The sequence below is a fragment of the Coregonus clupeaformis genome, chromosome 30 (assembly GCF_020615455.1).
Source record: "Coregonus clupeaformis isolate EN_2021a chromosome 30, ASM2061545v1, whole genome shotgun sequence".
Lineage (NCBI taxonomy): Eukaryota > Metazoa > Chordata > Actinopteri > Salmoniformes > Salmonidae > Coregonus > Coregonus clupeaformis.
In genome coordinates this window covers 39579877-39597638 of record NC_059221.1, presented here as the reverse complement: position 1 = coordinate 39597638, position 17762 = coordinate 39579877, and the positions used below count along the sequence as shown (strand labels likewise).

Sequence of the window (17762 nt, the reverse complement as noted above, 5' to 3'; positions counted from 1 at the left end):
CTGATAATGTCCCTCGATCTGGGGCTCCACGCAAGATCTCACCCTGTGGGGTCAAAATGATCACAAGAATGGTGAGCAAAAATCCCAAAACCACACGGGGGGACCTAGTGAATGACCTGCAGAGAGCTGGGACCAAAGTAACAAAGCCTACCATCAGTAACACACTACGCCGCCAGGGACTCAAATCCTGCAGTGACAGACGTGTCCCCCTGCTTAAGCCAGTACATGTCCAGGCCCGTCTGAAGTTTGCTAGAGTGCATTTGGATGATCCAGAAGAGGATTGGGAGAATGTCATATGGTCAGATGAAACCAAAATAGAACTTTTTGGTAAAAACTCAACTCGTCATGTTTGGAGGACAAAGAATGCTGAGTTGCATCCAAAGAACACCATACCTACTGTGAAGCATGGGGGTGGAAACATCATGCTTTGGGGCTGTTTATCTGCAAAGGGACCAGGACGACTGATCCGTGTAAAGGAAAGAATGAATGGGGCCATGTATCGTGAGATTTTTTAGTGAAAACCTCCTTCCATCAGCAAGGGCATTGAAGATGAAACGTGGCTGGGTCTTTCAGTATGACAATGATCCCAAACACACCGCCCGGGCAACGAAGGAGTGGCTTCGTAAGAAGCATTTCAAGGTCCTGGAGTGGCCTAGCCAGTCTCCAGATCTCAACTCCATAGAAAATATTTGGAGGGAGTTGAAAGTCCATGTTGCCCAGCGACAGCCCCAAAACATCACTGCTCTAGAGGAGATCTGCATGGAGGAATGGGCCAAAATACCAGCAACAGTGTGTGAAAACCTTGTGAAGACTTACAGAAAACGTTTGACCTGTGTCATTGCAAACAAAGGGTATATAACAAAGTATTGACAAACTTTTGTCATTGACCAAATACTTATTTTCCACCATAATTTGCAAATAAATTCATTAAAAATCCTACAATGTGATTTTCTGGAATTTTTTTTCTCATTTTGTCTGTCATAGTTGACGTGTACCTATGATGAAAATTACAGGCCTCTCTCATCTTTTTAAGTGGGAGAACTTGCACAATTGGTGGCTGACTAAATACTTTCTTTCCCCACTGTACGTAGTCATTTTTTTTTTTTAAACCTTTTTTTTCAGTTGGCTTTGCTGTACATATGAAACAGTTATCATTCCAGACATTAGGAATCATATCTTCGTATAATAAAATATGGGAAGGGAACCGTTGCTAACAAAATAAAATAAGGGAAATCTAATCTGGATATGCAAGAGTTTCCATACTGTAGGCACATTGGGATAGAGCTATTGGATTATTGTGATCTATCTGTGAGTAAATAATGGGCTTGCTGAACGCGCCACTGTACATTGTAGGACTGCGTTGGCATGGTGGCAATTTCATGTTTGTTTTGACACATTACACACTTCGTTCCACTGTAGAAAAGACTTGGGCAATCAATAGTGTAGACAGATTATCCTTCTGGTGTGTCCCCTCTACGGGAGTTTAACCTGGTCAGACTGAAGAGACCGAGACAGTGCTGCTCCGCTGTGTGCTCAGGAAACTACTACTTCAATATGGCAATATGGCAAGAACTTAAATATGACAATGCATCAACAACTTAAACATGGCACTGCATCAACAACTTAAACATGGCTAGATATAACAGGGTGGCAGGTAGCCTAGCGGTTAAGAGCGTTGGGCCAGTAACCGAAAGGTCGCTGGAATCGAATTCCCTTTGCCGACTATGTGAAAAAGCTGTCGGTGCCCTTGAGCAAGGCACTGAAACCTAATTGCTCTTGTAAGTGGCTCTGGATAAGAGCGTCTGCTAAATGACTAAACTGTAAAACGTGGTTCGGAACAATGCACACACGATGAGTAACCTTGTCCGAACACCTGAAGACTTGTGTTGGCTCCTTGAGCTAACTGCTTAATCTCAGCAACACCAACCACAGCAAAATACAATGGGAAGGATTATACCAACCAAGATACGTGTGGATGCAGCTGGCTAGATGACATACCTCGCTACACACTAATACTATGGAAATACTATGCCTTTGAAGATGTGGCTCTGGTCGTGCATGACCAGATGTTTAAACAATAATAATGCAGAATGTGAAGTAGCTCAATTGGTAGAGCATGGCGCTTGTAACGCCAGGGTAGTGGGTTTGATCCCCGGGACCACCCATACGTAAAAATGTATGCACACATGACTGTAAGTCGCTTTGGATAAAAGCGTCTGCTAAATGGCAAATTTAAATAGATTCATTCTCATTCGTGACAATGTTCTAGAACTGGAAGACATTTCCATTTTGTAGCTGTGCAATCCTTTCCATTGTCTTTGAGGGGTAGCTGTTGGTTGCTAGGATATAATTATGGTTTATATTTCATCTTATCAATATATGTCTTGTATATGACCTTTGTGCTTTTTTATTTGGACTGTTAGTGCATTTTGTTGATACCTATTGTAAATGTATAGGGTGAGTATGTCTTGTACAGGGTGCAGGAAGCTAAACTACCATACAAACATCTGGTCATCTGTATAACTGTTACAGTCAAAAATGTAAAAGCATTCATCTTCATCTTTTACAACTATTCCTAAACAGTTGGATAGTTTATATTTATCACATGCGTTCTATTACAGTACTCTTCAAAGTATAAATGAACAATTATTCATAGCATTGATCCCCCCCCCCAAAAAATGGATGGGAAAATAAGAGGAAAAATATGATGACTTTGGATCCCCAACATGAATAGATGCTGTTGTTTTCACAATAAATACGTCATTATACAGACGATTCCTTAGTCCAACGTACACCACCACTCTAAAATGTATCATATACACGAAAATGATAGAAACGGGCACATTCTAATAATGAATGTCCTCAAAAACACCCTCTCCATGTAAGGAATGCTACCCTACGGAATCACCACTTTGACACCTCTGCATGCTAACATCTAACATTCATTTACATCACTGATCTCTTTTTCTCCTCTCTCCTCCTCCTCTGTGCCTCTCCACTTCTCATCACCCTCTCTGCCCTTCCATCAGGAGATGAAACTCAAAAGGAAAACTCTCTGATCGTCAGCTTTTTCCTCAAAGCAAAGTCTGTCTGAGTCTCGCTCCAAACAAAATGGAGTCTTATCAATTCGTTCAGCGTGACAACCAGATGAATATTTAAAGAAGAAGAAAAAAACTGCCTTGAAGCACTTCCACATTTCCATTTTGCATTCCTCTATGAGGGGGTCCACCATCCAGGCTACCACCCATCCTACCGTGACCTCCTTCCCCAGGGTTGGCGCCTCAGATGGGGGTAGGTCTGGGGCTCAGATAGGGGTGGTCTGGGTGTGGTCCTGGTCTTCAGGGCCTGGTTCCTCATAGGGTGGAGGCAGGGGGCAGGGTTTGATACCTCTATTCTTCATGTAGAGGATGAGCTGATCAGGGATCTCAGCCAGGACATCTTTGGCTAGCCGGGCCATACTCAACACGTGGTTCCCTGTCCGGTCCATGTAGTCTCTGAACGGGACAAACTATATGGGGACAGAGAGAGAGGTATCGTTTCTATAGCACTTTGATCTGTTTATAACATGAACATGGCAAACGCTCAAATGGCAAATGGGTGACAATGTTTACTGTTATTTAAATTCAGAACAATTTCGTCAAGTGAAACTATGATTGATTTTCCTAATATGTCAGAATGCTGGGAAAGGGGGTGAATAGGGGTGTGGGATTTTTCACAAAGGGCACCTTCCTATAATGATGTGACTGTTCTGTGACATGAGTCCCCCCCCCCCCTATCACTCATCAGTGTTGTGTTATGGTCAGAAGGGGAAGTAAGCTCTACCTGTACAATGTCTCTCTCTGCTAGCTTCCCTCGTGAGGAGATTCTGATGTCATCACCGTCAAGCTCCACCATGGCTGCACAGAAGAGAAAAAGAGGCACCAGTTTAACCCTCTACTGTCTGGGTGAGTGACACTTCATAGTGGCTTATAACACCAGTTTAACCCTCTACTGTCTGGGTGAGTGACCCTTCATAGTGGTTTATAACACCAGTTTAACCCTCTACTGTCTGGGTGAGTGACCCTTCATAGTGGCTTATAACACCAGTTTAACCCTCTACAATCTGGGTGAGTGACCCTTCATAGTGGTTTATAACACCAGTTTAACCCTCTACTGTCTGGGTGAGTGACACTTCATAGTGGTTTATAACACCAGTTTAACCCTCTACTGTCTGGGTGAGTGACCCTTCATAGTGGCTTATAACACCAGTTTAACCCTCTACTGTCTGGGTGAGTGACCCTTCATAGTGGCTTATAACACCAGTTTAACCCTCTACTGTCTGGGTGAGTGACCCTTCATAGTGGCTTATAACACCAGTTTAACCCTCTACTGTCTGGGTGAGTGACCCTTCATAGTGGCTTATAACACCAGTTTAACCCTCTACTGTCTGGGTGAGTGACCCTTCATAGTGGTTTATAACACCAGTTTAACCCTCTACTGTCTGGGTGAGTGACCCTTCATAGTGGTTTATAACACCAGTTTAACCCTCTACTGTCTGGGTGAGTGACCCTTCATAGTGGTTTATAACACCAGTTTAACCCTCTACTGTCTGGGTGAGTGACCCTGCATAATGGCTTATAACACCAGTTTAACCCTCTACTGTCTGGGTGAGTGACCCTTCATAGTGGTTTATAACACCAGTTTAACCCTCTACTGTCTGGGTGAGTGACCCTTCATAGTGGTTTATAACACCAGTTTAACCCTCTACTGTCTGGGTGAGTGACCCTTCATAGTGGTTTATAACACCAGTTTAACCCTCTACTGTCTGGGTGAGTGACCCTTCATAGTGGTTTATAACACCAGTTTAACCCTCTACTGTCTGGGTGAGTGACCCTTCATAGTGGCTTATAACACCAGTTTAACCCTCTACTGTCTGTGTGAGTGACCCTTCATAGTGGCTTATAACACCAGTTTAACCCTCTACTGTCTGGGTGAGTGACCCTTCATAGTGGCTTATAACACCAGTTTAACCCTCTACTGTCTGGGTGAGTGACCCTTCATAGTGGCTTATAACACCAGTTTAACCCTCTACTGTCTGGGTGAGTGACCCTTCACAGTGGCTTATAACACCAGTTTAACCCTCTACTGTCTGGGTGAGTGACCCTTCATTGTATGCAACAGCTGTGAATTAGTTTTAGAACCCTGCCGTTTGACATCTACTCATTAACTACGGAATTCCACCAAACTGAATATTAGCTAAGATCAGTCACACTGAAACTGCCCGCTATAACCTCCTACCTGAATTCTATTGCATTATTTACAGTACATTCAAAGACAGAACACTCAGCGTATTTCACAGAGGGCTTTCTTATTTGAGTTCTGTTGATTATTTATGCGAATGTATGAGTCGTTATGTCCTCAGCATGTGTCAAGGACTTAGACATTGTGTGAATGTGTTTTCTTTCTCTGTGCCCCATAGTGAAATAATACTCTTTCTGACCAGCAGCAGCTTACAAAAGTCTATTTTAAATAAATGTTCATTTCCCCACTAAAAACCATGCACTGAGTATACAAAACATTATGAACACCTGCTTTTTAAATGCAGGTGAAAGCTATGATCCCTTATTTATGTTAAATCAACTTCAATCCGTGTAGATGAAGGGGAGGAGACAGGTTAAAGAAGGATTTTTAAGCCTTGAGACAATTGAGACGATGTGCCCTCAGTGGGTGAATGGGCAAGACAAAATATTTAAGTGCCTTTAAACAGGGTATGGTAGTAGGTGCCAGGCGCCAGGCGCACCAGTTTGTATCAAGAACTGCAACGCTGCTGGGTTTTTCACGCTCAACAGTTTCCTGTGTGTATCAAGAATGGTCCACCACCCAAAGGACATCCAGTCAACTTGACACAACTGTGGGAAGCATTGACGTCAACATGGGCCAGCATCCCTGTGGAACGCATTTGACACCTTGTAGAGTCCATGCCCAGACGAATTGAGGCTGTTTTGAGGGTGAAAGGGGGGAGGTGTGCAACTCAATATTAGGAAGGTGTTCCAAATGTTTGGTATACGGGCGGCAGGTAGCTTAGTGGGTAAGAGAGTTGTGCCAGTAACCAAAAGGTCGCTGGTTCTAATCCCTGAGCCGACTAGGTGAAAAATCTGGCGATGTGCCCTTAAGCAAGGAACTTAACCCTAATTGCTCCTGTAAGTCGCTCTGGATAAGAGCGTCTGCTAAATGCTGTAAATGTAAAATTTACTTGACATTGCTATCTGCTAATTAAGAATAAAAACAACAAAATATAAATATCATGAAAGCATTATAAGGGGGGTCAATCTCACCATCAAACTCAGCTTGGCCGACTCCGACAATGATGATAGACATTGGAAGCTTAGCAGCCTATGGAGAACAAACAGTGACAAAGAAAGAAATAGATTTCATGTGATATTATCAACATTCTGACAAGGTGTTTTTGAGTTCTTACATGGGCAAAGCTTTAGTCATTAAATGCTCATACCGGTAGTTGTCTTTCTTCAATGTGTTTTGCTAACAAAAAAAATGTTCTGAAGAGGACTGATGAAATATTAAAATCCATCACAAACCAATCTGACGCCCTCAAACAAAGCAGTTGATCATTATTCAAACTGTGTATAATGCATTGGGTTTATTCAGTGTCACAGCAACAGTGCCACTTCTTGTACAACATTATTCTCTAGTCTGCAGTCTGCTAATCCAGTCACACAGGGCAGAAAGACACAAGGAGACCATTGGACGAGAGACAATTAAATGTGCATGGCACAGACAAGATAACCGAAACACCGCATTTGCTGACAATTCCCTGCTTGCTGTTCGGCTCAGCTCTAGTTGGACAGTCAGTCTGAGGAAATCCATCAGAATTGCAAAAACAGAACGATTTGTCCATATCCAGCAGACTTCTCTGGAGGCTGAGAAATACATTCTCTTTAGCCATGTGTGGGTGGATGTCTCGCTGCCACAAGGAATAGCAGTTTTACAGTATACCATTTTTAAAAGTAAAAGATTTGAGACGGTCATGGAACATCTTGTCCAGGATAACTACTACTGTATAGCCAACATAATAGCACACAGTACAATATACAAAATATGCCGTTTAGCAGACGCTTTTATCCAAAGCGACTTACATGACTTACAGCCATGTGTGCATACAGCGTAGAAATATTATCTACAGTGTTAATACAATGTGTTCTGTGGAGAGCAAGTACAGAACCGAGGAGGAGAACTTAACGCAGCCTACAGTACATTAAGGTCCAAACACCCACTAGTCAAAAATACTTACAATACATCTCTCCCTTCCCAACAGTGAAATACACTTCCACCATCTCTCATTTAGGATGCCTGGTACAGTGGCATGTATAGGAAATGTAATGTAAGTGACCAAAAAAAAAGCTGCTGCTTAAAACCAGCTAATGACGAACTGGTGCTTTCAAAGGGAAAGACGATGTGCATGAGCTCGTTTCAATGATCTAACATTGTCCTGTACTGTACACTGTACATCTGACTCCTCTCTGCTTATCTGAACTCTGTCTCTATCCCACTACATAATGGACCGGTCTATGTTTTATCCTCCTGCCACCACCACCCACAGTTCCATGCAGCTGGTCTGCTGCCGTGTGTTACATCAGGGAGCTATACGGTAAAAGCTCTGTGGCATGAATGAATGATAAATGCCTGTGGTGAAAACACATTTGGACGCGGAGAAGATGCGGGGTGTGCGTGCGTGCGTGCGTGCGTGCTCTCTCTCTCTCTCTCTCTCTCTCTCTCTCTCTCTCTCTCTCTCTCTCTCTCTCTCTCTCTCTCTCACTGACACTCTAACATCTTTCTCTATTTAATCAACACACCTGTATTCAATAAACGCCACATCATATTTTCATGAAGACTGAACCACAAACAAACATTATTATTATCATAAACATACATTATTTAGTCAACAGTGTTAGTAACTTAACTTCTAACCCAGGGGATCCTACTCCAGCAAGCTGTTTAAATACCATCTATCTTTGGACTGCAAAAATAATTGCAAACCCTGCAACTTCGAATAGTTTGATCTCTACCTGTCCCCGGCTGTAATAGTATTTTTCAGCCTGGAGAAGCAAACCTGGAAGTTTCTAAAAACATTAAAATATTCATGAGTTTTATTCCAACCGTCCTCTGCATGACAAACCAGTCAGTGAGGCAGTCCCTCCCCCCACCCTCCCCCACCCTCCCCCCCCCTCCCCCCGTGACGTGTGTGAACTGCCAACACATTTTTTTTTTGCACTCAAAATGGCACCCCTATGCCCTGTGTAGTGCACTAGTTTTGAGCAGGGTTCAAAGGGCTCTGGTTAAAAGTAGTGCACTAAATAAGGAATATGATGCCATTTGGGATACAGAGATGCAGTGCTGTAATAGTGGTCCAAATGAATTATGGGCCATGGTGATTCTACTGTTATATCCTAACAGAAAGGAAGAGAGTAGGCCCTCCTGTATAATTCACTGCCCTTAGAGGAGAGTTAAGTTAAGGAGAGACCTGTGAAACATCAAAGAGAGGGGTTGGAGCTAATATTTAGCCCAAAGGCTGGCCTGGTAAATGGTTCACAAGTGGGGGACTGGAGGGAAAGGTGGACTCCATAGAGATAAACTAAACTAAAGCAGCAGGATAGTACGGAAGAGTTCAAAGAAAACAATTGGAGAAAACAACTGATTGCGGCAAAGGATTAAACTCCAAATTAACAAGTAATTCAGTCCTTTGCCCCTGTGTTGAGAATAGTGATTCTAGTTGACAGGACTGCAAAGGTGATGGCAGGACACAGAAAGCAGGGCCAAGGCAGCAGGTTAGAAGGCTTGGTTGAGTCAGCTGAGGCAGGTTGGAGGTAGAGGCTTGGCTGAGGCAGGTTGGAGGTAGAGGCTTCGTTGAGGCAGGTTAGAAGACTTGGCTGAGGCAGATGCAGATTAGAGTTAGAGGCTTGGCTGAGACAGGTTGGAGGTAGAGGCTTGGCTGAGGCAGGTTGGAGGTAGAGGCTTCGTTGAGGCAGGTTAGAAGACTTGGCTGAGGCAGATGCAGGTTAGAGTTAGAGGCTTGGCTGAGACAGGTTGGAGGTAGAGGCTTGGCTGAGGCAGGTTGGAAAGCTGAGACAGGTTTAAAGTCTTGGCGGAGGCAGGTTGGAAGGCTGAGACAGGTTAGAAGGCTTGGCTCAGTTGAGGCAGGTTAGAAGGCTTGGCTCAGTTGAGGCAGGTTAGAAGGCTTGGCTCAGTTGAGACAGGTTAGAAGGCTTGGCTCAGTTGAGACAGGTTGGAAGGCTTGGCTCAGTTGAGACAGGTTAGAAGGCTTGGCTCAGTTGAGGCAGGTTAGAAGGCTTGGCTCAGTTGAGGCAGGTTAGAAGGCTTGGCTCAGTTGAGACAGGTTAGAAGGCTTGGCTCAGTTGAGACAGGTTGGAAGGCTTGGCTCAGTTGAGACAGGTTAGAAGGCTTGGCTCAGTTGAGGCAGGTTAGAAGGCTTGGCTCAGTTGAGACAGGTTAGAAGGCTTGGCTCAGTTGAGACAGGTTAGAAGGCTTGGCTCAGTTGAGGCAGGTTAGAAGGCTTGGCTCAGTTGAGGCAGGTTAGAAGGCTTGGCTCAGTTGAGGCAGGTTAGAAGGCTTGGCTCAGTTGAGGCAGGTTAGAAGGATTGGCTCAGTTGAGGCAGGTTAGAAGGCTTGGCGGAGGCAGGATAGAGCAGCAGACAAGATCTTAAAAGGAAGGTGTGGCTGTTCTAATGGTTTGACTAACAGTCGCAAATTCCCTTTAAACCCAGTCTGCTGTGAGGTCAGAGGTTAGAGGTCATCAGAGGTCAGGATGCCGTGCCGCTCCCCCATTGGACAGTAGACACATTCTGTGTATTCCCACGGCCAGAGATACAAAGTGGATTCAAGGGACTCTTCACGTGGCAAACAAACATTTCAGAGAAGCCCACAAAAAAAAGTTAATGTAAAGTAAGGTGCTTAATAAACTAACTGATGTTCATATACAAAACCTTAAATTGGGTCAAACAAAAATAAAAGAACATCCAAACAACAGTGAAACAACTAGAGCGGATAATATAACTAAACATAGGCCTACTTCTTCAAATAAAGACGAGCGCTGACAAGAATGGCTCAAAGCAGCAGAAAAACAGACATTGACTTTGGCCTGGAGCTCACTGAGGTAAAAGGCTGAGGTGCTTTAGTGAGTTAAAATCACCCGTAAAGCCCTGCAGAGAGGGAGAGAAAGAGGGAGAAAGAGAGAGAAAGACAGAGAAACAGGGAGACAGAGGGCAGAGGAGGATTATGGGTAATGGGAACATCCAGCAGACCACTCACGTTGACGATGGCCCCCTTGGTCTGGGCCATGTCTGATATGACGCCATCTGTGATGATGAGGAGGACGAAGTACTGAGAGCCGTCCTGTACCGCCGCTGCGTACCTGGGAGAGAGAACAGATTCACAACAAGTTAGGGGCTCAAATATAAGAATTACCCCCTTCCTACACTGATGATAACATACTGGTACATTATAGACGTCATGGCAGCAGTAGACATTCATTAACATAACGATTGAACTTAATCTACATTAAGGGCTAGATTCAATCGGTTGCACTGAAGATCTGCGTTGTAGCGCAATTGACATTTAAAGGGATACTTTGGCATTTTGGCAATGAGGCCCTTTAATCTATACTGAACAAAAATGTGACCAACCACCTTGATTCGGTCTCATGTAGCAAAATTTGAAATTGTGTTTTTTACATTGGATAAAAGCAGAGACACAGAGCTACAAAATTATATTTCATACACTGCATTTAAGGGAACAATGGGAAAGCAATTCTGCTTTGAAAGTTGATAAACTTGTAATCTCACTTTTGAGAAAATGGCCTTTGAATGTTTTGGTACCTGGTGAAGAGCTCTTCTTTATCTACACCCATTCAGCATCGTTCACAGCCTCTTAAGCTTTAGCCCCACCCATTTCGTTTCGCTTTCGGAGCGTTCAGTGCGCACACTTCACGCTCTGGCCGATGAGTAGGGTTGATCCGAGCGTTCTGACCTCATAACGGCAGTCAAGCACCCAAGCTAACTGGCTAACATTGGCTAGCTTGCTATTTACTTTCAGCCACAAAATTGGGATTATGGTTCATTGTTTACCTCTGGATAACATGAAAACAGCCTAACCAGCTCTTCTAGCAACAATGTAATTACGCTTTTTTGCCGATGTTTACTGACACCGGCCATATTCAACGGGTGTTGTGCGTTTGTAAATTCATCAGTTATTCTGCGCTCTGGCATACTCAGACTGAATTTACGAACACACCCGAAATGGTTACTTGCACAGTGGAGACTTTTGTTAAGACATGTAGCTAGCTAGCTAGCTAGGTAAACAATGAACCTAGCTAGGTAAACAACGTGTAAGATCATACATGCCACGTAACGTTAGCTAGCAAGCCAGCCAGCTAACATTAGCTAGTTAAACAATTAACCATAGTGCCAACTCATGACGTTACTACCCTGAATGAATCTGCTGGTAGCTAACCAACCAGGTTCAATGTTACCTAGCTAACATTAGGGTCTAACTAGCCAAGAAAACGGCTCTGAGATACGAATAATAACATCATACACGTAACATTAGCTAGCGAGCAAGCCAGCTAACGTTAGCTAGCTAACAGTACACTTTAACTTGAAATGAAACCACTTTCAGGCAAAATTAGAAACATATAATATCTGAAAATGTGGCTAGCTAAACTATCTTACCCATATACATCATGCATGATGGACGCGTCTCCCTGTCACGGATGCCATGGTTGCCCTTAGTTTGAAGATGTAATCCGGAGACAGGTGTTTTCTCCATCTCTTTAGCTATCATACTCTAATTCCACTGATTTCAAAACTCGATCCTCCAGATAGTGGAGAGCAACACTTATGCAGCTCCACTACACGATACATTTGAAAAAAGCCGCGTTAGACAGGATTACCTACACATGACCAGCTCAAAAAGACAGAAGCCTTCTATATGGCAGACCAATCCGAACTCCTCTCTCGGCATGTCTAGCCCAATCATTATCTCAGCCAATCATGGCTAGTGGGAAGGTTGCTGTCTTTTTCTGTGGCTTAACCAACTAGGCTCGTAATTTAACCATTTTATTCAAATGTACAGTTGGCATACAAGTATTTTATTAAGGCACATGGAAGTTCACGTTCCAGAAGGCATTTCTGCCAAAAATCGCATTTTGATTTTAAGAAAGTTTAAGTTCAAATGGCTCTCCTGTGAAGTAGTGACCCGCGACATGCGCCTAGTTTTTTTAAACGAGTGACAAATATAAACGCAACATGCAACAATTTAAAAGATTTTACTGAGTTACAGTTCATATAAGGAATTTAAATACATTAATTAGGCCCTAATCTATGGATTTCACATGACTGGGAATACAGACATGCATCTGTTGGTCACAGACACCTTTAAAAAAAGTAGGGGCGTGGATCAGAAAACCAGTCAGTATCTGCTATGACCACCATTTGCCTCATGCAGCGCGACACATTTCCTTCGCATAGAGTTGATCAGGCTGTTGATTGTGGCCTGTGGAATGTTGTTCCACTCCTCTTCAATGGCTGTGCAAAGTTGCTGGATACTGGCGGGAACTGGAACACGCTGTCGTACACGTCGATCCAGAGCATCCCAAACATGCTCAATCGGTGACATGTCTGGTGAGCATGCAGGCCATGAAAGAACTGGGCATTTTCAGCTCCCAGGAATTGTGTACAGATCCTTGCGACATGGGGCTGTGCATTATCATACTGAAACATGAGGTGATGGCTGCGGATGAACGGCATGACTATGGGCCTCAGGATCTCGTCACGGTATCTCTGTGCATTCAAATTGCCATTGATAAAATGCAATTGTGTTCGTTGTCCTTAGCTTATGCCTGCCCATACCATAACCCCAACGCCACCATGGGGCACTCTGTTCACATTGTTGACATCAGCAAACCGTTAGCCCACACAACGCCATACATGTGGTCTGCGGTTGTGAGGCCGGTTGAAAGTACTGCCAAATTCTCTAAAACGACGTTGGAGGTGGCTTATGGTAGAGAAATGAACATTCAATTCTTTGGCAACAGCTCTGGTGGACATTCCTGCAGTCAGTATGCCAATTGCATGCTGCCTCAAAACTTTAGACATCTGTGGCATTGTGTTGTGTGACAAAACTGCACATTTTACTGGCCTTTTATTGTCCCCAGCACAAGGTGCACCAGTGTATTGATCATGCTGTTTAATCAGCTTCTTGATATGCCACACCTGTCAGGTGGATCGATTATCTTGGCAAAAGAGAAATGCTCACTAAAATGAATGTAAATTAATGCACACAATTTGAGAGAAATAAGCTTTTTGTGCGTATCATTTCAGGGATCTTTTATTTCAGCTCATGAAACATGGGACAAACACTTTACATGTTGAATTCACACTTTTGTTCAGTGTACTTCCCCGGAGTCAGATTAACTTGTGGATACCAATTTTATGTCTCTGCGTCCAGTATGAAGGAAGCGGTAGTTTTGCGAGCCAATTCTAACCAGCGTTAGTGCAATGACTGGAAGTCTGTGGTATCTACTAGCATACTTCCAGTCATTGCTCTACCGCTAGTTAGCAATTGCGCTAGGGCTAGTTAGAAACTTCCTTCAAACTGCACGTAGAGACATAGAAATGGTATGCACAAGTTCAAATCCAGAGGTATCCCTTTAAAGGTAATTTCCGATTGAGCTGACATCTTCAGCGTTTACCGTGAATGCAGCCTCCGAGAACGTGAGAAAACATGCCTTTAAACGTAAATCACGCTACAATGCGGACCTTCAGCGCTACGGATAGATGCGGTAAAGAGATCAATCAAACTCGACCAAAACAATGAAAATGCCATGGCAACATCACTCACACGTCCCCCGTGGGGTAAAGATTCAGAATCTCCTCATTGCCCCCCATCAAAATTGTTCATACAGATGTAGGATCTTAGTTTGCTTCAGCAGGAAAATAATCCTGCAGCAACAGGACATGTGGACAATAATTAATGGACATTTTTGTAGGGGTTGATACATTTGTCTTTAGGGAAAATGAAGTCTGAAGTTTCTATGTGGAAATTACAAACTTGAGAAGCTTTTTTAAACCTCAAATACACTGCAAGTTTTAAATGTCCTGCATTGCGGGAAAGTTCTCCTGCAACAGGGTGATCAAATTAAGATCCTATATTTGTATGTGTATTTCACACTATGTTGCTTGTTTGGATGTCAACACCAATACATGCTCATGCCATCATCCCCAATCAACTGCATTACACTTAAAAAGTGTCTTCAAGTACCACCACCGATTTCTATATGGATAGCTATGCTACCAGCTTATATGAATGGGAGTTAGCGTTTAGCAGAAATGTTTTCTAACGCTGAAAAGTACTATTTCTAAATATTATGCAGCGAAAACAGCCAAATACATACTGATGGGATTTTATTAAGCAGAGTGTGGGCCTGTTAGAACACAGAAGTCATGACAGATTTGACTAATATCCACTTTGTAAGATCAGATTCTTTCTAATGTGCGTCAATGACGGCGTCCTTGTTCTTTCCCCCCACGGTCTGTTTTCCAATGATCTCTTTACCGTATGAATCAAGCCATAAAAAAAGATCTCCTTTCAAAATCAAGCTCCCTGTCATCAGAGAGTGAGTCCCAGAGCCTTAATATAAACAAAGTACAGCCTGCTTTGCACTCTAACTCTCACCTGTCAAAGGCACACACGCACACACACGTACACACACACGTACACACACACACACACACACACACACACACACACACACACACACACACACACACACACACACACACACACACACACTGTATCTTCTAAATCTCTGAGGTCTAGTGTTTGTGATGAGCCACATCAGACTCTCAGCAGTGTTCTGTATGTACGTGGCCTAGATTCCATCACCCATCCCTAGCTGTCCATAACATGAATAATTTACTGTTTAGAATTACAAGTCACTGTTATTTCTTTATTCTTTTTACAGTTATCATTGATTGATTGCCAGGTAGGCTGTTGATTTGACCAGGGGCTGGAATCAGGTCCCCCTCCTGTCCATGTTATCTTGATCACTGTGATCTAAAAAGACTAAACTGATCCTAAATCAGCTCTTTTACTCTGATCCTGATCGTATTATTGTGACTAGAGAAGAAGGAGACAATAAGTGACACATCCAAGTGCTCATCATGCCAAAGCTAAGGGCGTGTTGACATTTCAGCCGGACCTCTGGGGGTCCTCTGGGGTTGTTGTTGAGTCCTTTCCTCCTGCTTTCTGATTAAGCCTGTCAGACGATCGCTCTCTGGAGTCTGGAGCTGACATTTTAATTAAAGACAAGGAGGGGGTCAGCATCAGAGGGATGGTGTGTGTCCGTGAGTGCATGAGGGTGAGTGTGAGGGTGAGTGAGTGAGAGAGAGAGAGAGATAGAGAGAGGTCAGACAAACACAGACTTGAGAGATTACTGTTGTTTTTGGAGATTAAAGGGACATCTATGCTCATCAGGTTCACAGACACGTGTTTTACTATACTTGTGGGGGACCAAACAATTGATTCCCATTCAAAATCCTATTTTCCCTAACCTTAACCTTAACCCTAACCCCAAACCCCTAACCATAAACCTCTTACGTTTTCCTTGCGGGGACCTGGAGAAATGTCCCCACTTGTCTGAATTGTCCTTGTTTTTACTCTGCTTGTGAGGACTTCTGGTCCCCACAAGGATAGTAAAACCATACACACACCCAACAGCAACGTGGGTCCTCATTAGTCTGACCTGAGACTTGACCTCCACTTACATCTGTCACCACAGCGACAGTTGATTGTTAATTTCCTCTTCATTAAGTCACAACATATCCATAAAACAACAGTTATTTACTGGTTTACAGGCCTGTCTAATGGCATGTCTGATTCGTATTCATTGTGGAGCTGAAGGTTGCCTGAAGGTTTGTTTTTCAACTGGCTTTATAAGCAAGGTTGAGATAAGGTTGATTGATCAAATCAAATCAAATTTTATTTGCCACATGCGCCGAATACAACAGGTGTAGACATTACCGTGAAATGCTTACTTATATTGATAATCAGCCTTGTGCTGTTGTTGAGATGTAGCCAAGTGCCAGATCTGTTTATGCTGTTGTATAGCCAACTCCTATAACCAAGTCCCAGATCTGTTTATGCTGTTGTATAGCCAACTCCTATAATCAGGTCCCAGATCTGTTTGTGCTGTATGGCAGACTCCTATTGTAATGCCAAACAACAACTATAGGAAATGGTTAAGACAGTATAGACTGATCTGGAACCAGGATACCTCATGCCAATTAACGTCCATAGGAGTTGGCTTTACAGCACAAACTGATCTGGGACTAGGCTAGTTGAGACTAGGGCTGGGACGATACCAGTATCGTGATACTCATTAGTGTTGTGGCAAGGAAAGAAAACACGAAATGGATTTAACTTCTTTAGGAACACAGCCCTAATGTTGGAAAACAAACATCATTATGTTGTCATCCAGAGTCACATGTACGGTGCCTTCAGAAATAATTCACACCCCTCGACTTTTCCACACATATGTTGTGTTACAGCCTGAATTAAACATGGATTAAATTTAGATTTTGTGTCACCTGATCTACACACAATACCCTGCATCGCTGCATCACTGCTTGGTATGGCAATAGCACCGCCCCTCGATCGCATGGGGCATCGCTGGGGGCCCGAGCTCCCTGCCATCCAGGACCTCTACTGTATATCAGGAGATGTGAAAAGAAGGCCCGGAAAATCGTCGAAGGCCCCAACCAACCACCCAAGCCATTGACTATTTTCTGTGCTGCCGCACGGCAAGAGGTACCGGTGCATCAAGTCTGACACCAACAGGCTCTTTAACAGCTATCTATCCCCAAGCCATACGACTGATCAATAGCTAACAAAATAGCTACACGGACTATCTGAATTGACCTTGTATCTTTATTGACCTATTATTTCAATCAATCTGCAATGTCTCTATGCACACACACACACAAAGGGCCCTACACACTCACACAACTGTCACTCCAACACACACACACACAACTCACTCCTTTATCTACTCTCTCACATATAATATGCACATACATTTATACTGACTCTACACACCCCCACACCCACTCACATACAAGGTGCAGCAACTCTGTTTATCTTGTATCCTGTTGCCTAGTCCCCTTATCCCTATACATACAGTCCATTCAGAAACTATTCAGACCCCATGACTTTTTCCACATTTTGTTACATTACAGCCTTATTCTAAAATTGATTAAATTGTTTTTTTCCTCATCAATCTACACACAATAACCCAGAATGACAAAGAAAAAACTGGTTTTTACTTTATTTTGCACATTTATTACAAATAAAATATTGAAATATCACATTTATATAAGTATTCAGACCCTTTACTCAGTACTTTGTTGAAGCACATTTGGCAGTGATTACAGCCTCGATTCTTCTTGGGTATGACGCTACAAGCTTGGCTCACCTGTATTTGGGGAGTTTCTCCCATTCCTCTCTGCAGATCCTCTCAAGCTCTGTCAGGTTGGATGGGCAGCTATTTTCAGGTCTCTCCAGAGACTTGTCCCAAAGCCACTCCTGCGTTGTCTTGGCTGTGTGCTTAGGGTCGTTGTCCTGTTGGAAGGTGAACCTTCACCCCAGTATGAGGTCCTGAGCGCTCTGGAGCAAGTTTTCATCAAGGATCTCTC

The 17762-nt window shown here is 43.4% G+C and overlaps 1 protein-coding gene across 2 annotated transcripts in view; it reads right to left on the bottom strand.

Moving 5' to 3' along the window:
• Window positions 1–1082: 1082 nt before the first annotated feature.
• LOC121546109 (copine-5-like) overlaps window positions 1083–17762 on the bottom strand; it is a 189608-nt gene continuing 172928 nt past the window's right edge. For both annotated transcript variants that reach the window (XM_041857133.2, XM_041857134.2), the window contains 4 exons: window positions 10324–10426; window positions 6315–6372; window positions 3823–3896; window positions 1083–3508 (listed from right to left, as the gene is read on the bottom strand). In XM_041857133.2, coding sequence (XP_041713067.1) covers window positions 3305–3508; window positions 3823–3896; window positions 6315–6372; window positions 10324–10426 — 439 coding nt within the window. In that variant the 3' untranslated portion in view covers window positions 1083–3304. The remainder of the gene's footprint in view (window positions 3509–3822; window positions 3897–6314; window positions 6373–10323; window positions 10427–17762) is intronic.